At 39.5% G+C, this 21,785-nt stretch overlaps 1 protein-coding gene across 2 annotated transcripts in view; it reads left to right on the forward strand.

Annotated features, from left to right (window-relative positions):
• Positions 1-21,785, forward strand: part of MYO16 (myosin XVI) — a 575,450-nt gene that overhangs the window by 505,514 nt on the left and 48,151 nt on the right. For both annotated transcript variants that reach the window (XM_039547002.1, XM_039546990.1), the window contains 4 exons: positions 7,479-7,575; positions 13,107-13,353; positions 15,209-15,516; positions 17,358-18,557. In XM_039547002.1, the coding sequence (XP_039402936.1) occupies positions 7,479-7,575; positions 13,107-13,353; positions 15,209-15,516; positions 17,358-18,557 (1,852 nt within the window). The remainder of the gene's footprint in view (positions 1-7,478; positions 7,576-13,106; positions 13,354-15,208; positions 15,517-17,357; positions 18,558-21,785) is intronic.

The following is a 21,785-nucleotide window of genomic DNA, read 5'->3' on the forward strand; positions in this document are numbered from 1 at the left end:
AATCATTTAGCATCAGCTGTTGGTAATACTCGTCTTTTCAACAAAAATATATCGGCTGAAGTGAAAATGCTAAACACAGGAAAGGGTCTATATTTTTGCATTATTATTTTAAATATTTTGGTAGTTAGGATGTCATGGTACATGTACATGGTAATTTCAAATATATCATCCCTGCCCAGAGGACTTTATAGCAGCATGGAAACAGTCATGAAAAGAGTGAAAGAAAGATGCTTAGAGGGTGGTTAGGAAGAAGAGTTGTGTGGAGCTATGTGGGGAATATGCAGAAATCAGAGCAGGCACACAACTGTGCAGAGCCTTAAAATTGAGAATGAAAAGCTTCAGTTTGCTACAGAAGGCTAGTGGAAACCTTAGAAAGAAGGTAAAAAGTGGAAGTAACATAATCAGAGTAGAAGGAAAATATTATTTTAATGGGTGTCATCATGCCCAACACTGGGGCCTCTGAGAACCACTCTAATACAAATAATAAATAATGATAATAATACAAACAGAAGGATTTTGGATGAGTGGAGTAAAGTAGTGTGGAGCAGGGAGAACAGAGAGAAGGGGGTTGCAGTAGTCAAGGCGAAAAATGAGAACTGCATAGCAAATGTGTTGGCCATAGGGTTGGAGAAGAAAAAAACAGGCTTTTGGGGAGAAGGGGGTGTTGTGGGGGGAGTTTGAGAAGCTGATGATGAAGAGCTTAGTGACAACCCATAGAACTTAGTGACAAACTTGATGTGGTGAGAGAAGTCAAGATTTTGGACATGCGTGTCAGGAAGGAAGTTGGAATTTTCAGCAGTGAGGATGAAGAGAGGAATTTGGGATGATTTTCCTGGGGCAATAAGGGGAGTTGTTTGTTGATACATTAGCTTAACCTAGACACAGGGAATCCAAGAGTAGATGCCTGAAGGACAGAGATGCAAATCTGAACAAAGGTGGAGAGACTGGGGGTGGAGAGAGAGATGTGGGAATCAGTGGCATAGAGATGATAGTTGAAGCCATGATAACATTTGAGGTTATCCAGAAAATAATAGAGAAAAAAAGAAGAGGGGACCTGAGGACAGAGTCCTAAGGAATGGCAGCAGAGACTGGGCAAGGAGTGCTGGAGAAACCAAAAGAGACACTAAAGGAGCAAGTCAGAGAATTAAGAGAACCAGGCAGGTATAGAATGATGAAAGTTTGGGGAGGAGGGAGAGATCAATTGTACAAAGTCAGCTAATAAATCAAGAAGGATAGCCCCATAGAGGAATGGCCCCAAGACTACAGTATAAAGAGGTCACTAGAGACCTTGGTGAGATCTTTTGGGCTAAGTAAGGAATTCGTGGTTGGTGGTTTCCTTTGACTCAAGGAAAGGGCATAATCTTGCTTGTATAAGCAAGTATACTTGTATAGTAAAAGGCAGGGAGAAATAAATTGCTTTGTGTAATTTTATTCCACTTTTATTCCAGAATAAAATCACTTGTATTCTGCAATAGAGTCTCCACATGGGAGAATTATTCCAAAATAGCTCTGCTGAAGAATTTCCCCATGTAGGCAAGGCCTAAGATTCTCTGTAGGTTTCTACTAAAGCAAGTTTAGTGAAATGTAGTTCCCACCTCTCTCAAAAGGCTTAATTTACTATGATGATTGGGCACGAGAATAAAACAGATAGACATTTTAGAAAAGAGTCTTTGCTTTTGCAACTTTTATCCATCATTGGTGAAATTAGATAGAAAACTAACATTTATACCCTAAAATCAGAATTTAGATAGCTCACCTATCATTTTCATCTGCAAAATTTGGGAGTTAAATTACTGAAAGCCACTTTGAACATTTGGTCTGAAACACTAATCTCCCTGAAGTCATAGGAATGGAAGAATGCCCTAAACCATTTCTGAATTTGGTTTTAAGTTTCTAGACTTGATTTTTATTCATAACTTAGCATAGTTCATTATTATCAGTGGCATATATCTGCCATTAGTGGTCAGATAGAAAACAGTTAGTTGAAGAAAGTGTGCACATTTCCTTGCTATGTGATAGACCCAGGCCAGTTGGGAACAGCAGAGTAGAAGAGAGATATACTGGCCACTGGATAAGGAGTTTTCTGTTCCCTGAGTGACCAGAGCAGGTGCTGCTCCAGGCTAATGAGAACACCTGACTCCAATTAACCTGCAGAGAGCCAGAGGAGAGGAAGTGCCTGTGAGGAACTGGGAGCAAGAGGCGTGCAAGAAGCTAAGCGTGAGTAGGCATATTGCTGGAGGACTGAGAAGTACAAGCGTTATCAGACATCAGGAGCAAGGTCCGGTGGTGAGGACAAAGAAGGTGTTGGGAGGAGGCCATTGGGAAGTAGCCCAGGGAGTTGTAGCTGTCATGCAGCTGTTACAGGAGGCACTATAGACAGCTGCAATCCACAGGGCCCTCGGCTGGAACCCGGAGTAGAGCGCAGGGTCGGGTTCCCCCCAAACCTCCCAACTCCTGATCAAACACAGGAGTAATTGACCTGGACTGTGGCTTCTACCAGAGGGGAAGGTCTCTGGGCTGTTTCCCGACCCACAGGGTGGATCTGTGAGGTGAGCAAACCTGCCAATAAGCGCATCACCCACCAAGGTAGAGGAGGAACTTTGTCACAGCTAATACCTGTGTCTCAGGTTTATACTACAATGAGTAGATATTGTACAAAGTACAATTTACTGCCAAAAATTGTGAGCAATTTCAAAAAAGAAAGACAGTACACTAAGTGAAGTAATAAACATTGAGCAATCATCCTGTGTAACTTTCTGAGAATGCAACAAACATAATAACACAAAACAAATGAATAGCTAGATGGTATCTACAGCATGAAGAGTGAAGATTGACAATTTTGGACCTCCCCTTCCCACAATACACACATAAACCAAAGCAAGCAACATAGTGTAAGTTAAGGAAGCCACCACAACTGTAAATTTGGTTTTGCGAATGTCATATTCTTCCAGATATTTAGGAATTTTTACAGGAAATATCATACTGGATCTTACCATTGGTCCTTCTTGTACAGTATCTTATTCCCAACAATAGCTAATACTGGATGTCTCAGAGGCAATTATAAAACTCCCATAATGCACCTACTTGTTTCTTGGTATATGGAGGTGGGAGAGGAGAGGAAATTTACTCTAGACCCAACTAATGAAAGTAACTGAATGTTTGGTAGACACGCAGGAGGCAAGTTGATTAGCAAGAATTTTAAATTTGAATAATCTCATTGTAACAGAAAGTAGCCACACATATAGGTCTCACTTGTCAGTTAAGCATGTGGCCAGAATAATGTGTAGTATAATAGCATAAGGGCTGAAGGGAAATAATCCACCCACCAGAGTTGGGCATGGAAACAGAACTGCTCTATGGCCTGGTCTACACTACGCGTTTAAACCGAATTTAGCAGCGTTAAACCGAATTAACCCTGCACCCGTCCACACAACGAAGCCCTTTATATCAATATAAAGGGCTCTTTAAACTGATTTCTGTACTCCTCCCCGATGAGGGGAGTAGCGCTGAAATCGGTATTGCCATGTCGGATTAGGGTTAGTGTTGCCGCAATTCAACAGTATTGGCCTCCGGGCGGTATCCCACAGTGCACCATTGTGACCGCTCTGAAAAGCAATCTGAACTCGGATGCACTGGCCAGGTAGACAGGAAAAGCCCTGCAAACTTTTGAATTTCATTTCCTGTTTGCCCAGCATGGAGCTCTGATCAGCATGGGTGGCGATGCAGTCCCAAATCCAAAAAGAGCTCCAGCATGGACCGTACGGGAGATACTGGATCTGATCGCTGTAGCGGGAGATAAATCTGTTCTATCAGAGCTCCGTTACAGAAGATGAAATGACAATGCATTTGAAAAAATCTCCAGGCTATGATAGACAGAGGCCACAGCAGGGACTCAGCACAGTGCTGCGTGACAAGCGTAACAGAAAGCCAAAGAATCAAATGGACGCTCATGGAGGGAGGGAGGGAGGGGGGACTGAGGACTCCAGCTATCCCACAGTCCCCGCAGTCTCTGAAAAGCATTTGCATTCTTGGCTGAGCTCCCAATGCCTGAAGGGTCAAAAACATTTTCCCGGGTGGTTCAGGGTATATCTCGTCAATTTACCCCCCTCACCCCCATGAAAGAAAAGGGGAAAAAATCGTTTCTCGCCTTTTTTCAATGTCACCGTATGTCTACTGCATGCTGCTGGTAGACACGGTGCTGCGGCGCTGAACAGCAGCATCCCCTCCCCTTCCTTTCCTGATGGCAGATGGTACAAAATGGTGGAAAACTGTCCTCATCAGCCCATGAGTGCTCCTGGCTGGCCTCAGTGAGGTCGGCCGGGGGCGCCTGGGTAAAAATGGGAATGACTCCTGGTCATTCCCAGCAGATGGTACAAAATGCTTGGTAACCGTCCTCATCATAGCAGCTGGAGGCTGAGCTCCATCAGCCGCCCCCCCCCTTCATGTCTAAAGAAAAGATTCTGTACTCCCTGGACTATCATAGCAGCGGGAGGCTGCCTCCCCTTCATTTTATCTCGCTAAAAAGTCAGTGTTTCTTATTCCTGCATTCTTTATTACTTTATCACACAAATGGGGGGACACTGCAACGGTAGCCCAGGAGGGTTGGGGGAGGAGGGAAACAATGGGTGGGGTTGTTGCAGGGGCACCCCCTAGAATGGCATGCAGCTCATCATTTCTGCGGGATCTCTGGAGCTCTGACCCGGAGCGGCTGTGCTCTCTGGTTCTCTAGTACACTTGCCCCATATTCTAGGCAGGACTGACTATTTTTAGACAAAACATAAAAAAGGGAATGACCCGGGGAGTCATTCCCATTTTTGTCCATGCGCCCCCCGCTGACCTCAGCGAGGCCAGCCAGGAGCACCCATGACAGCAGCAGACGGTACAAAATGATTGATAACTGTCATCGCCAATTTCCAATTGCAAATGGTGCAAAATGACTGATAACCATCATCTCATCGCCAATTTACAATGGCAGATGGTACAATAGGGATGGTAACCATTTCTGCTACCTTGCAAAGGCAAATGAATGCTGCTGTGTAGCACTGCAGTACCACCTCTGCCAGCAGCATCCAGTACACATACGGTGACAGTGACAAAAGGCAAAACAGGCTCCATGGTTGCCATGCTATGGCGTCTGCCAGGGCAATCCAGGGAAAAAGGGTGCGAAATGATTCTTTGCCATTGCTTTCACGGAGGAAGGATTGAGTGACGACATTTACCCAGAATCACCCGCGACACTGTTTTTGCACCATCATGCATTGGGGTCTCAACCCAGAATTCCAATGGGCGGGGGAGACTGCGAGAACTATGGGATAGCTACAGGATAACTACCCACAGTGCAATGCTCCAGAAATCGACGCTAGCCTCGGTACATGGATGCACACCGCCGAATTAATGTGCTTAGTGTGGCCGCGTGCACTCGACTTTATACAATCTGTTTTTAAAAAACGGTTTCTGTAAAATCGGAATAATCCCGTAGTGTAGACATACCCTACAACTGCTGCTTTTGTCTAACTGTAAAATACAGTCTTAGAGATGTAACCATCTCTCCTTTGGCCCATACCGAACCCTCCACAAGGGGTGCAGACTTCCCTGTGTCGTGTCTCCGAATCCTGCCACTCATTCTTCACACAGCTGAACTCTACTATTTCACCTGCATTCTCTATGCCTACAGAAGAAAGGAGCAAAACTTCACACACACACCCCATAGACCCATAGTTATGAGCTGAATCACACACACATGTTGGAATGGGGTGGGGAATCTTTACTTACTTTCATCTCCAAAAGTCCAGGCTGCTAAGAGATAACATAAAAGAGAATCTCTCTATGATCTTTGGTAGAGTTTCTCTCTATCTCTCTCTCTCGCTTTTTTTTTTTTGCCAGATTTAGAGGACCTAATGCAAAGCCCATTGAAGTCAAATAGAGTTTTGAGTTTGCAAACTGGTATCTGGCCCTGTGGCTACATGTACAATAGCAACTTTTACAGGTGTAATTCACCATTAGTGCATCTTTACTACCAGTAGCAGTGCTGGAAGCTTAACGTGGACATAGGGTTGACAATCCTTCAGGATTGTCCTGGAGTCTCTAGGAATGAAAGATTATCTTTAATTAAAGATGATGTCATGTGATGAAACCTCCAGGAATATGTCCAACCAAAATTGGCAACCCTATGTGGATAGGGCACTGGCATTTGTACTTCAAGGTGACTAATGCTGCAGCCAGTGGAACTGCACAAATGGTGAATTATTGCTACAAAGCTTGTTAGTACAGACAAGGCCTAGAGGTGAGACAGTCAAAAACGGTTAAGTTAGTTTGGCATCCAATTCAGAAGAGTGTTGTGGTGCAAATTCTGCCAGTATATTAGCCAGTCATTTTTGGCCTAAATGATTCCTGTTTGGAAAGCACTTTGAGACCCTTCAGTATGAAAAGTGCAATATAAATGTAAAGTTTTATTAATATTTCTTATTATACGAGTTGGTTAAAGACGGGTTATAATACATGGGAGATTTGAAACTGTAGGTTTGTTTCATCATTGCATACTGACATTTCTTTACTTTGGTTTTAGCCATGTCCAGCACTGAATCATTGCTTAAATTATTTAATCAGATTTTTGCATATGCTTTTATTAACTGACTGTAGATTTTGCTGAAATCAAACAGCAGCATAGTATTATGTGAATTCTGTAACCTCGGCTGCGTATATGGGGTATTCTGAAGAAAGCACAACATAAGTTGCAATGTCTTCTGTGATTTATCAGCTTATGATGATTTGAGCTTTTCCTGTCCATTTGTACAAAGGTTATTTTTTCTAATTCTGCTGTCAGTCACACAAAGGCATCCCCACAGAAAATATTTTCAGTGAGGCTCCATTGGTGTAACAGAGCAGAACCAGGCCTGTAGGCTACAAGCAAGTAAAATTTGGAATAATTTGAGCAATTATTGCCAGACTTGTACAAATTAATCAATACACTTATTAATCATACAGGTGAGTAGCAATCCCATCAGCAAAAGGAGCTATGTTCTTCATTGTTAAGCACAGCTCACTGCGTGCTTGTGTCTTCTTTACAATTCTAAATAGCAAAGAAATGCTTCTTCCACAAAAATCCTGAGAAGAAAATAGCATGAGGGCAACTCTTACTTAATCATTACTCCCATTTTCTCAGTAATCACTGTTTGTAAAGACATGGGTTTTTGAAGACTACTAGAAAGAAATGTCTTTGAAAGTTGTACATGAAAAAAACTGCTAAGGATTTTTTGTATTGTCTGTGCATGTTCAGAAAGTTTCAAAAGCAAGGTGTTTCCTTGTGGCCCTATAAATGGAAGAGAAAAGCACCAGATACAGGTATTGTGACGTATATTACATTTCTGATCTCATCTCAACCGTTTGCTAGATGCTTTATGTATGATCATTATTTATCTATAATCATCTTGCCCTTTTTTTTCTTGATGGTAAAGGTTTCTCTGCTGTTTGTATTTTAGATAGGAGTCCAAAAAGTGTTTCTAAAGTACTGGCAAGCTGACCATCTCAATGATTTGTGCCTTCAGCTGCAGAGGAAAATTGTAACTTGTCAAAAAGGTAACAATTACAGAACAAATATTTCTGAACTATAATTTTTGTACATTGAGTGCAAGAACATTTTGTAGTATGGGAGTTTTCTCTTCGTTGATTAGTTATTGTATTTGACACATTTCCAAACAATTCCACCTCCAACTAACTGACTATACGGATTTTTAGAAGTCCAGACTAACGTTGTTAACAAGTGCACCTTTTGTCTGACAAACCCAGTTTCAGTTCTAGTTGTTGTCTGAAATTAAAACTAAATGCTCTTTTATCTCCAGCTCTGCTTGTTTTTTTAAAGAACAGACTATATTTCTAGGATTTGAGTTTTTAATATTATTCTTAATTCCCCAATAAATAACAGATAAACTACAGAAGATGCAAACTTTTTTAATATTTACATATGTCTTACATCCATAAAACAGCTACTTTTAATGCTACTAATTTAGGGTGTTGGTTGTCTTTCTTTTGTTCTCATTTGCTTATCTTGCATATTTTCTTTTGGCTTGTTTTTTTTTCTCTTTGATTTTTATGTTGGTGTCTTTACTAAGGTCATTTTGACATTTTTGGCACACTTTTTGAAGGAGATACTATCCACTGTCTCCTGATTTCCTGTAGTTTCTGTTCTATTTCCCATTAGAATCTCAAATAACCATTTCAAAAGTGAATATTGCTTTGTATAAAGCAGCTTCCTTCACACTATACATTATTTATTTAATTGGCTTGTAGCAGCAACAATTCACATTAACACTTTAAAAAAAAAAGCTGACTCAATAGACAGAAGTACCTGTCACGTAGTTGGCTAAAAAATGTCCTGGATATATATATATTTTTTAAACTGTCAATTTAATGATCTGTTCTTCACTAAATGGGGGTTGTAGAGAGAAAGCAGGGGAAAGAGAGAGAACACTTGAAGCAAGGGGAACAAAGTCATCTGTGTGGAAATAATAATAGGAATTAATAATGCTTCAGATTTTGGAGGATGGTAGTTTACACAGGTCCCCATTCAACAAGGTGTTGAAGCACATGTCTAACTTTAAATGCAATTATCCCCATTGCCTCCACACATTTATCTGCATTAGAAAAGCAAAACTGATTCATCCTGCTTTCCCTCATGCTGACTACCAAGAAAAGTTGAAAATCTTCACCTTCTTGCATCTAGTTTAAATTCAATGACCATTAATATTCCACTTCACCACAAACTAGACCTTCCTCAGTTTACAAGACATCTGCAAAGTTTAATCCTAAGTAAGGAGGATGAATGCTTCCTCAGCTCCCCACAAAATTCAGTTTCTTGGCTTCTTGTTTCCGGATTTGACTTCCATTTAAAAATTCATTTTCTCAGGAACAATATTTAGAAAGCTCTCACCTATTATGGGGCAGATTTTACCTATCTTTACACAGGTTTGGAGAAGTCTGAGGAAGCTGATTGAGTAAGGAACATTCCTGTCCTACACATGGCTTGAGTAAGACTCGGGCAGACTTCCCGCATCCATGCATTGGCCTGTAATGTAAGCAGTACTCCACAAATAGGTGTAGTTGCAAGTATGTAACAACTACAAGCCCAGGAGCTTTGAGAGGTTTGGAATGCCTTCTGCTTCTCCCCAAAAAGCAGTATAACTCAACATGACCTTACATAACCCATTCTACCCCTAGAATAAATGGATCCCACCAAGTCTACTGATAGCAATGAAAGGGGTAGGGTACTCTTAGACTGATGGACATCAGTCTTCTTGTACTTCAAGCCAGAGATCTTTTGAAGCTAAAGACATGTATTTTTCTTTATGACATGTTGATTAAGGGCATAATGCAGTGGCATCAAATACCAGTCATGGCATTAGATTGTCCTGGATAGACTCACATCTGTAGATCAGGGCAATCTCTAATAGGTAATCTAGTCTTGAAATGGATAAAGTGAAGTTTTACATTTATTTATTCAAATATAGTCATTGTGCCTATCTCAAATTCAAAGCACAGTATAAAATGTATATCGTTTTCATAAAATAATATAACAGGACACCTCAGAGTTCTCGAAAAGAAAAACAGCCCTATACAAAAATCTTACCAACCCCAAACATTATCATCCATCCAAACCTTTCCAGTCATCCCTTCAGTAATTTTCCACCCTGCCTTCAACAAAAGCCTGAGAAAACAGGGAAGTCTTTCATCATGTGTTGATAGGTCATCAAGCCCAGACTGTAGTGGAGGAAGGAGGGAAGCAACTTAAAGAGCCAAGTATCCCTCCCTGAAAATTGCCTACAAGACCCACCTAAACCAGGAGTTATGAGCTATGAGCTCAAATACTTCAGATTATCACAACCTCTGTAGTAACCCCTGGGTGTACAAGTATGGCAGCTACCCAGGATCAGTTCTGATCATTCTGAATCAACTAGAGAACTGATTGGGGGACTGAGGGAAAAGCTAATTATCCCGAAGTTCTTCCATTGCAATCCAGCCAAAATATGAATTAATTTATCTGTGTATAGAAGCCAAATCCACAACCTGCCACAGTTTCCACAACACCAATCTTTGTACCAAAGGGAACCCTAAGGAATCAGGTATACCTCTGGCTTTGGAGGTACAGGACCTCAAATATTTTAGGTGGCCAACATAAATGAGGAAAGCAGTGCAGTAAGGACTACATTGTGAACAGTAGAGCCTGCCAAAAGATGACACTTCCATTTAGCTTCCATTGGAGGTTTCAAAATTTGTTTTCATTGTGCACTGGAATGAAAACAAAAACTCTCAAATATTTTAATTAAGACAGAATTTTGTTGAAATGTCCGTTTTTGGATTGAAAGCAGAGCTGTTCAATTCAGGAAGTTTGTGGAAGGTGGTGGGTGTTTTTGTGGAGAAACTCTTTCTCTCTCAATCTTCTCAATGAACTTAGTCAAACATCTCTGCTTCAATGAAACAGCATGTGTCATCAAAAATATTATGACCAGTTTTAATGACCAGCATATCAATTTCAGTGTCCCGTCCTCTGTCAGTCCTGCTAACTATGGAGATTTATCCAGCACAAATATATTTCTTATTCTCTGCCATTGGTTCACTTTTGCTTTATTTATCTTTAAAAAATAAAACAAAAATATCTAAAACAAAGGTAAAAATGTATCAGAGCTTTAGAAATATATTGTTTTCTTCAAGGTGATTTAGGATTTTCTGCTTAAATGTTTAGCAAATATGCCATTTGCTCTGAAAATATATTTCAGAAAGTACAGCAGGTGAAGGAACAATTCTATATGATTAAGCTCTTTCAATATTGTGTATTTGAGAGCAGTGAACTCTCTTAGATTATGTTCTGTGCATGTATTCATTACCTCCTCAACACCAGCGTTTTATGAGTTCAGATTCAGTAATGTGTGTGTCAAATATGAAGCCTCTCATAAAATTGTCAAAAGGAAAATGCACTATTAATCTCCTTTTGAACTAAATAAGGTTAGTGCATTAATGTTTCTGATGTTAAAGAAGTCAACTTTTATTATAAAATGTGGCTAGAGAGATTGAGACACAGTTTGCTACAATAATGGAAATGTAAACCCTCAAATTCCTCCATTATACACATGCTTGAAATAGATAAGACTGGGTGAATTCAAACCCCAGTGAATTTTGGACACAGAGAATATTGAATATTCACATTAACCTTTCCTGCATTTCAAGCAATTAAACACTGAGCATCCCTAAGAAAATCTAATTATAAATATATAAACAAGGACAAGGAAGGTGATAACAAATATCTTATGTTGCTCTCAGCTTTATCCTCTTTATTTTATTCAGTAACATTTTACATTCCTGGAAGACATTTTTCCTTTAGATTAGTTCAGCACGACTGTTTTCTATTTCATTTTACACTACAGCATTCCTAAGAGCTAAATACTCAGTTGTGCAATTAAAAAAAGAGCCGTATGCTTTTTAGATTTTTGGCAGGTGAAAACCTTAATATCAATTTTTTCATTGTTTTGATGGGTTTTTTTCCCCTTGAACTCAAACAACACTGAATAAAGGTTGTGGTCAAATTTTGCTCACCTTACTCATAGGAATATTTCCATTGGCTGTAATGGGACTAACTGCATGAATGAGTGAGATTTGGCTCAATGTGTATATTTGTTCTTACTAGATGGAAATCAAAGTAATAAAATCACCTAAATATTTCTGGCATCAGTTAAATAGTCTTAAAACAGCTTCCCAGTGGGACACACTGCACTTCTAACCCTGGAAAAAGACAATACATGTGATTTTAATTTGTGACATTTTCATGAATAGAAAAAACTATATGTGGTGATTGTAGGGGTGCATTACTTGTAAATATATTTCTTTTATTTAATTTTTTCTCCCTGAATTCTTTACATTTTTACTAAGGTGAACTAATGCACATGATTTTGCAGGCAGAAGAACTTCTGAAATAGTCCCAAGCACTTTTTAAAAAAAATTCTCTAAAACATTTGTGAAATAGTTTCTTGTAAACTATGACATACACGTAGAATATACATGATGGTGGTGTAGTATGAACATTTTATTAACATAATTTAAGATGACTTCCATAACTCACCTATGGCTTCATCACTCATGTGTAATGTGATTGTCCCAAACTCATGCAAATAGACCTTTATACACACTATACTATCTGTTCCCTGTACTGTATGTGTACAATTTGATTTAGAATAAAATGTCCACCCACAAACTCTGAGCATTCTGTTGATTATTTAAAATTACAAGTAAAGTACAATACAGTTAGCTCACTCTTCCTACTAAGCCACAGCACATACTCAATTATTACCACCCCAATAGATAGGCCAATAACTCTATTCACCCACCTCTTTTGAAACAACATATATCTAAAATAACAATTGTCTGCAGGTGTCCATATGAAAAACTCCAGTATTCAAAGGATGATACTGTTATATTACAAAGAATGTAAATATACATTCTTTATAATACATGGAACTCAGAGACTCCTTCCTCTTATGCCGTTTTTATTAATCTCTTGTCATGGGTTGGGAGACTAAGAGTTTAATTTTTTGTACATAATAAGGAGAGAAACATTGAATGGATGTAAGAATAGGCTATCATCTCGTTTACAATCGGACATGTACCAACATTCTTTCCCACTATGAGGAAGTTAACAAACTGAACATTCTATCATATAGAAAATTAGCACATTGTGAGCCAAATGATGTTTTAAATTTATGCCATAATATTATCCTCTCACATTCCCTAGCATAGACGTAAGCTTCATAGTGTGATATAGGCAAAGGGAGAAAAATTGCCAATGAAACTAAATACTGAGTACTGGTAACTCAAACTGGTAAATGAGTTTATTACTACGCCTCAGTTTAGGCATTGTTATTAGTGAGCAAAAAATGCATATTGTCCATTTTGGTATGCAATTGATAGAGAAAGCCTAATATTTCTTTCTCCTTTTACAAAGGATATTGCTAGATATTTATTCACACTATCCATTTTACAGCTGAATGCACAATAATATTAAGTTATTCATTGTTGAATTCTACCTCTCATTGGTCTATATCTTTTTTCTTCCATTATGGCAGTTGTAAGAGGATTTCTAGCTCGCCAGCGTTTGCTACAGAAGATGAGCATCAAACAGCAAGAGGTCACATCAATCAAAGACTTTCTACAGAATGCAGAGGATATGGGGCTGAAAGCATATGATGCTTTGGTCATTCAGAATGCTTCTGACATTGCTCGGGAAAATGACCGGCTCCGCAATGAAATGAATGCTGCTTACCGTAGGGAAAAGTTAGAGGTTAGAAACAGGCAAGAAGAAACCCCCAAAAGGTAAGGAGAGAAAGCAACTTCTCTAACTGTAGGAAACAGTTCTCAGTACAGTCCATGCTAGTCATGGCAGTAATAATGATCATATGTAAACTTGACTCTGGCTTCTTTAAATGTATGCTTAAATGACTCTTGGGTCTTCATTAAATACTTTTCTTGTTTGTAAAGCCATATAAAGTAATTAATTCTAACTGCATAAAGCAACAATGTAAAAGATATCTGATTCAGGAGACACCAGCACATGCAATAACTATTGTTAAAATCTCTAAGACATTTTAGCATTTAAAAATAAATAGTGTTTCAGTATAAGTGAAATAGATTTTTAGTGAGATTTTAATAAATAATTATAATAATTAATAATAATAACTCTATCTTAGAAAATTCAACTGGATATGTGCCAAGATAACAGGAACAGCTATGCAGGCATAAAAAAAGCAGTGAAGTCCAGACTGAGAAATGTGCCTAATAGACAGATTGCCAAGAGGATCTTTTCTTCTCATTTAAAAAATTGCTTAATGTTTATCATTAATTAAAAGTTTAATTAACCTATTCTAGCAAATTTAGCAAATATTCTAGCATCCATCCCAGTAGGTTAAGTACAGATACCTGCATGGAAAGGTGTTTTTTGTAATATAAACTTATTATCTGTGTCTATAACTCACTGATCATAGGAATGTTTATTTTTCCACAGGAGCTTGATTCCAGCTCATTGTATCTTATCAGAAACAGCTCCCCCTTGCCTTGATTGCCTCTGTCAGATGATTTTTACTGAAGTAAAAATGACAGTGGGTCTGTTTAATTAGCTTCAGATATCCCAGTGATTACATACTGAAGGAAATGCCTTTGTAGAAAAGACTGTAATTAAACATTACACTGAAAACAAATTATCCACTGAGCACTAAGCTTTCATCTTTAGCTATTTCATGTACTACATGGGCAGCTGGCTATGTCCTGTAGTTCAATCCAGCTCTGCTGGTGATCTGCCATGCAGAAATACAATTATAAAAACAAATGCTGGAGGGCTTGTTTGTAAAGTTATTGTACTACCATCTTTTAGTTAGTACACTACATTGCTACACTGTATTACAAGGCTGGTTTTAGACATCTGGAAGGTGTCTTCAGTTACTTTTAATCTAAGTAGCTCTTGCTTTTTAAGGGTGAAGAAATTTGGTGTGTGGGGGGGGTGTCTCATTTTCACCAGCTTGTTGGAATCAAACTAGCAACACTATTTTCCAACATATATTGTAAACTACAGATATTTTAAATACAATCACTACAATAAGTTAGAAAAATCCACAATTGTGCTCAAAATGATAATAGTGGAAAGCTTAAACAAGAAGACTTCTGTTGATGTTTAGGTAGGATATAACACAAAGCCAAATTCATCTGTTAAAAGGTCACAATATTTTAAAGATTTGGATTTCATAAGTAGAATTTATAGTTGTTGGTTTTTTAGAAAACAGTGATAAAAGCTCAGCATTTGCTGCCTCAGTAACTTTCTATTAAAATGCATTTCTCTGAAATTATCATTCAGATTGAAATCTTAGCTTTTGACTGTGCTTAACAATCAGAGTGAACAATTCATTCAATGGATGTCTGATAAACAATATGAAGCTACTTGAGGAAAGCTGTATTCAGGTGAAAAAGATCCAGTGCCCTGTTTTATTATAAAACAGGAAATGGAAGAATTCTAGCAGCTTGATTTGGATTTGTTTGTCAGAAGATTACTACACACACCCTCTAGGCACAGTAGGGGTGTTGGAAGATTGTTTACCAAAAAGCCGATGTTATGTTTGCATGAACAGGTTCATTGTTATCATTTGAATAATGCATCTGGGCATCTTTTCTGTGTTTTCAGAGCTGAAGACAGGGGTGGGAAGGTCTCTGAGGACAGCTTTGCTGGCTGCCGAACGCCTAAGCATTTTCATTCCAGTTCTGTGCCTGTCCCCATGGCAGTGGATGGCTTGGTACATTCTGTGGCTGGATCATCCATCAGATCCCCCTCCCTGTACTCTGTGTTCAGCATGGATGATAGTAATAGTCTGCCATCACCAAGGAAACAGCCTCCTCCCAAACCAAAGAGGGACCCCAACACACGACTGAGCGCTTCATACGAGGCTGTTAGCGCTTGCCTGTCGGCAGCTTCTAAGGAAACAGCTAATGAAGGTTAGGCAGAAGGGGACTAACCCTCACAAACATTGATCTTTTGACTTTGAATCTTTAAAATGTTTTCAGATGCCTTCATAAAGTCTTGTTTCCTTAGAATATCTTCAGTGGCAATAAATAAAATTGCCAACATATCAGTAATTCCTAAATCAGTAAATAACTATTCATTTGTTCTAATTTCCTAGTTTGTCATCAACAAAAACCTATTTACAAAGTTCTCCCTGGAGATAAGTGAGTTGTATCAATTTTAGCCATTCTGACCTATTAATTATTTTTATTTCACCTTTTAAACAGTGTTATAATCTTTTGACAGCTAAAGTAGAACATTTTGAATGTTGAATTTTACCAAGTTAGATCTAAATTATCTACTCTTTCTCTCCACATTAATATGAAGGCACAAGAATAAACCAAACCAGAGATAGCTGCACTTGAGTTGCGAGTTAAGTGAATTATATGAGAATTCACATGTGGTGATCTTGGACGTAATGGTACACAGATCAACTGAAATAGAATGAAAGTCCAAAAATGTTTCAAAGCATTGCAGTGTGTAAACTGCAATTTTGATTAAAGTAGTCCTGCCCCCTCACCATCCTTCAAATTAAAGAGGAAGAAATGCTTTTTGCTCTCACTTGTTAAGCCTGAGTAATCAGATTTTGCCTAGCAGATCCTTCCTTTGCTGCAATCGGGGTAGGAAATAATATACAACCACTCTGTAGCCACTAGTATGGTGGCTAAAGGCCCTGCATATCCTCTTTGCCTGATAATTTAGGTTGATGTGTCTATGTCAGATGTATTTCCATCTTTCCTATCCTTCATCTGGCCCATCCACCCCTGAAACCACTCCTTGTGCTCCAGAGGGGAGAGAAGCATTTAAGGGATGGAGAGTTCCAGTCCATGCTTGAGGCTTTCTATCGCAGTTCAGTGAAACTGCAGCAGTTGCACAGTGTTTGGGCCTTCTGTGTCCAGCAGTGCTAGGGAGGAATAATTTACCTACAATCAAATGTTTTTTTGAAATAATGAAAGTTTTTGCTTATGTTAATGGTAGTGTGTATGTACTAATTTATAAGTCACCTGGCATCTTTGAAGGTGCATGGGCTAAATAAATGTGAAATTATTGGACCAGATTCTTTACTGTACCCAAGTTCTGATGGGAGTGACAGATTGGAGGTCTGTCCACAGAGTCAGCTATAGCTCCCTGATTCTCTACCCCAAGTGGAGTCTGGGGCTCTCTAGCTAGTGACAGCTAGCCAGGGTTCTAAGGGATCAGTTACCAGCTGAGGATAGCCCCTGATATGCCATCCACTTCCACTCCTCACCTCCTGCACCAGAGGCTGTGAGGAGGGTAACTACAATCTGGTTATGCCAGCTCTAAACCCTTTGAGAGAATGTCCTCCAGGCTGTAAGACTTCACAGAAGAGGCCTTGTGTGTGGTTTCTGCTTCCTTTGTGCTGCTTCCCTTCCTCATCCACTAGCCAGCAACTCTGGGCAAACCCAGTGGACATTGCACATTCCTGCAGAGCACCATTCATTGAACGGCTGATCTGTTCAGGTATTTCTGATCCTTACCCGGTGATGACTAACTTTAGTACTACTGATAGCAAGGCAAGATTCCATCTCTTCACCTCCAATTATAGAGGCCAGTGGTTTTTGAAGCAGAAAGTCCCGAGTCTTATTTCTTACTCCATATACATGTGGGTTAGCTTTTGACCAGAGCTCATTACAATACCTTGAATCCTATGCAATGAAGGTTTAAGAAAAAAACTTTTGTAAGACATTATCTTGCAGAAGACTCAAGATCTTGATCTGTTGTTAATATATATATATATATATTTCCATTTCAGTATTGACCCGACCAAGGCCACACAGTGATGACTATAGCACCATGAAAAAGATTCCTCCCAGAAAGCCAAAAAGAAGTCCCAACACAAAGCTCAGTGGCTCCTATGAAGAGATATCTGGCCAAAAGCCTGGGGATGTGAAACATTCAAACGTAGTGTCTAAAACAGGTGATCATGACATTATGACAATACAAAGAGCAGCTTCTGCTGATGGGCCACATCACAGCACGTTGAGTTTGTGTATGTCACAGGAAGAGGAGGAAACTGAGCCGGTGTATATTGAAATGGTAGGGAATGCTATGATGAATAGTTCTGCTGAACCAGAAAGCCCAGACCAAGGAGAGTCTGTTTATGAAGAGATGAAATATTTTTTACCGGAAGAAGTCAGCAATGGTAATGGGATGGTTCCATTAGTGACCGGATCTCCTCCACTGTTGTTTGAGAGCAAAAACTATGTACCTGTTGAAGAACTTGATGCAAATAATCAAGCAGCCTTGGGCTATAAAGACTCTTGTGACATTCCAGCCCCTTTCCCAAACTTGCTTCCTCATAGGCCTCCACTTCTTGTGTTTCCTCCAACCCCTGTAACATGCTCACCTGCTTCTGATGAATCACCCCTAACACCGCTAGAAGTGAAAAAACTTCCTGTCCTGGAAACCAATCTAAAATACCCAGTGCAGTCAGAGGGTTCAAGTCCTCTATCCCCACAGTATTCCAAAAACCAGAAAGGGGAGAATGAAAGGCCTTCATCCCCAGGTTTGGCTGTATTTAATGTTTCAAGCAAAGTATCTCCTCCTTCAACTCCTCCTCCTCCTCTCCCTCCCCCACCTCCTCCTATGCCCCCGTCTATTTCCTATCGACCTTCCTCACATTTTACTTTCCCCCCGGAGATTTGTGCTACTTTTCAAGCTAATACAGGGAAAACAGGAACAAACTCAGATCCATCCAAAGCACCTCAGAGACCAAATCCTGTTCAAGTTGGAGGTTCGTCTTCCCCATTCTCCAAGCTGCCTTACTCCCCAGTAAAGGTGGCAAGAGCTGAGCACAGGAAATCAAACTCCAACTCATCATCTCCACTTCCGTACAGTCCTACAAACTCAAGACCCTTGACCAGTCCCCTTGATGAGTTAACTAGCTTGTTCAACTCAGGACGGAGCATGCTTCGCAAGTCCGCGGCAGGAAGAAAGATTAGGGAGCCTGAAGGTAAGCTTGATGGGAATGCTTCATCTTATTGTGTGTTCTCTCTGCACAGACTCAGTTGACAATATCTGTATCTCAATATTTGTGCCAGTTCTCTTGGTTGTGGTATTAAATTTAAAAGTGAACTGAAAAGCACTGATAAGTAAATGTTTTAATCTCTTCTATCACACTGTCAGCACTGCACCTTCACCAACTGTGCCAGTCTCCAGCATCCACTTCCCCCACAAATGTCCTCATGCTTTCTTCCACACTCATCCTTATGCAGTGAATACACTCCCTTTGTTCCATCAGCTCCCTCTCCAAGTCCCACTCTGCCACCACAAACATGAACTCTGCTAACTGATGATGGCTAAGGTAGGCTAGGTAATGATTTTAGCCTTGGGGCAGTCTCAGATATCTGATATTTTTTTTATTCGTATAGTACAAAAGCAAAGGGGGAAAATATATTATGACAGAGTCAGGCCAGATGGCTACAGGAGAGTGATAGAAGGCAGATATATTAGCCCCAGGTTAAGTAGGTCCCCTTTCCCTGGGTAAGGTAACAGGGAAGGTTCCAGAACAATCAGGAACTTTCTGGAAACAATTAAGGCTGACAGGCTGATTAGAACACTTGCAGCCAATCAAGAAGCTGCTAGAATAAATTAAGGCAGGGTAATCAGGGCACCTGGGTTTAAAAAGGAGCTCACTTCAGTTTGTGATGTGCGTGTGAGGAGCTGGGAGCAAGAGGCGCAAGGAGCTGAGAGTGAGAGGGTGTGCTGCTGGAGGACTGAGGAGTACAAGCGTTATCAGACACCAGGAGGAAGGTCCTGTGGTGAGGATAAAGAAGGTGTTTGGAGGAGGCCATGGGGAAGTAGCCCAGGGAGTTGTAGCTGTCATGCAGCTGTTACAGGAGGCACTATAGACAGCTGCAATCCACAGGGCCCTGGGATGGAACCCAGAGTAGAGGGCGAGCCAAGGTTACCCCCCAAACCTCCAAACTCCTGATCAGACACAGGAGGAGTTGACCCAGACTGTGGGTTCCACCAGAGGAGAAGATCTCTGAGGTGAGCAAATCCGCCAATAAGCGCAGGACCCACCAAGGTAGAGGAGGAACTTTGTCACAACATATATATATATATGTTTCCTGCTCTCCTGTCCTTCATGTGCTACTTATCCTCTTGAATGTAAGCTCTTTGTGGCACAGATATTGTCTACTTTTGTGTTTGTGCAGCACCTAGCATAATGGGGTCCCATTCCGGATGGAGGCTCTGGGAAGTATGGCAATATAAGTATTTAATAATAATAAATAGATTATTTTCAGATCCCAACTATTAAGAGAATATATGTATAGAGTTAACTTACAAAAATTCTTACATTCTAAAACAAAGACCACAGACAAATATACAAATTACTCAGCATAACCTCACTGGAGTACCAGTATGTTCTTTTCAGTTTGTTGGCTAACTGCCAGACTGATGCGCACGCTCGTGTGTGTGTATGCATGCACGCACGCATGTGTGAGAGAGAGAATGTGTTCACTGGCACTGTTCTTCAGAAGTACTACAGTCAGGAGAATCTCCATGTTTTTCACAACTTTTTGCAAAAAAGGCCTGTTTTAAAGCAAAATAATGTGAAAATAAAACATAATGTCCATCTCTTCAACCACCTTTAAAAGAAACTATTCATAGCTCAAGTTCAAAGTTGTGATGCATGGTAGTTTGTTGATTCTTTGTGGGCTGTTTTAAGGTATTCCTTCCAGTTCAGGTACCTATGTTATAACAGTCATTGGCTATGTTGCTTCCATATAAATATGGAACATTATCCTGAAATCACAAAGGGAAGATAGGTTTTTTTAATGCTTACTTTGCTATTGCTCCAGTTTCACAGAGAAACTAGCCCATAAAATAAAACAACCTGTGTCAGAAGCAGATAAATTAGAAACCAATGGCCTATTTTTATAAAATATAAATCTTCTAGTTGTGAAAAATCAGGGAATAAAAATGCAGAAAATATATTAGCAGATTATACAGTTCCTCAAGTTTCCTCTGAAATGTCTACTTTTCATCTACCAGTCAGTTCTTACACTACAAATTTAAATGTTTTTCTTCACATTCCAATAGTTTAAACAAAATGACTAGATAGTACATCATATGAAGATGAGTTTACAATGTCAATTCAATGGCAATATCTTGACTGCAAAATTGTATTGTGTATATTTCAGTAGGTTAGCTGTATCGTACAGAATATTTACTTTAATTTGAAGACTTCAGTTCAGAGTTTCATTATTACATTTTCATGAAGACACAAGTTTGGATAATGCAATTATGTTTTCTCCATTTAGAAGAATTTAAGACTCCAATCTAATACAAGAGGGGTTGCAACAAAACAAACACACACACACACACACTCTGCCTAATTGATGACCAGGCTTTCAGATTGCAAAGCAAAGTCCATTGTACCTGATGCAATTGAGCCAGAAGCTTGTCACTTTACATAGTTTTGAGACCATAATATTTTACAGATCCTTATTCAATCATTCACCTTGTGCAAGGAGCAAAAAGTTAAGGATTTTTTGTTAATTTGTTGTTATTGTACAGAATAGAGAAGCTCCAGATTGGTGTGCGTGCAAATTGTGAATTTTTAGAGTTCATCTTGATGTCAACAGTTACTTTAGCTATATTAATAATGCAGTTGGGAAGTCTTCTAATGTCTGATTCAAAAGTGGAGTCTGGTCAACTGGTTTAATGTTACTTCTTTAATTTAATAACAACCACATACCAAAAAAAAAAGCATGCAGCGCACTATATACAGCAGCTTCTCTCCATAAAAAAGCAGTGTGCCATCTGTCCTTATTGGACAGTCCTAGTCTGTGGGGAGTGTCAACAGTTTGTTCAATACCAGAACCTGTTAATTTAAAATCCAGGATTATTGAATGTATGATCCTCTTTTCCATCTTTGAACCTATATCTGGCCCAATAATTAGCTTTGTTTGTGTAAATATTCATGGCATATTTAAATTGGGTCTGATTTCCTACTTTCAAACATAATGAAAAACGATGAATCGTTGGCTTGATTATCCTCTCACTTTTTGTATATTGTATTCTCTATGGGCACAGCTCCATTGACTTCTGTGGGGTTAATTTATGCAGCTATAGTAGAGCAGACTCAAACTAAATTAGGGGATATTAAGTAAATATATCTAGGATTTCACTGAAGTGGACATCACAGAGTCTTTACACACATTTGACAAAA

This window comes from Mauremys reevesii, linkage group 1, assembly GCF_016161935.1.
Source record: "Mauremys reevesii isolate NIE-2019 linkage group 1, ASM1616193v1, whole genome shotgun sequence".
NCBI classification, from domain to species: Eukaryota; Metazoa; Chordata; order Testudines; family Geoemydidae; genus Mauremys; species Mauremys reevesii.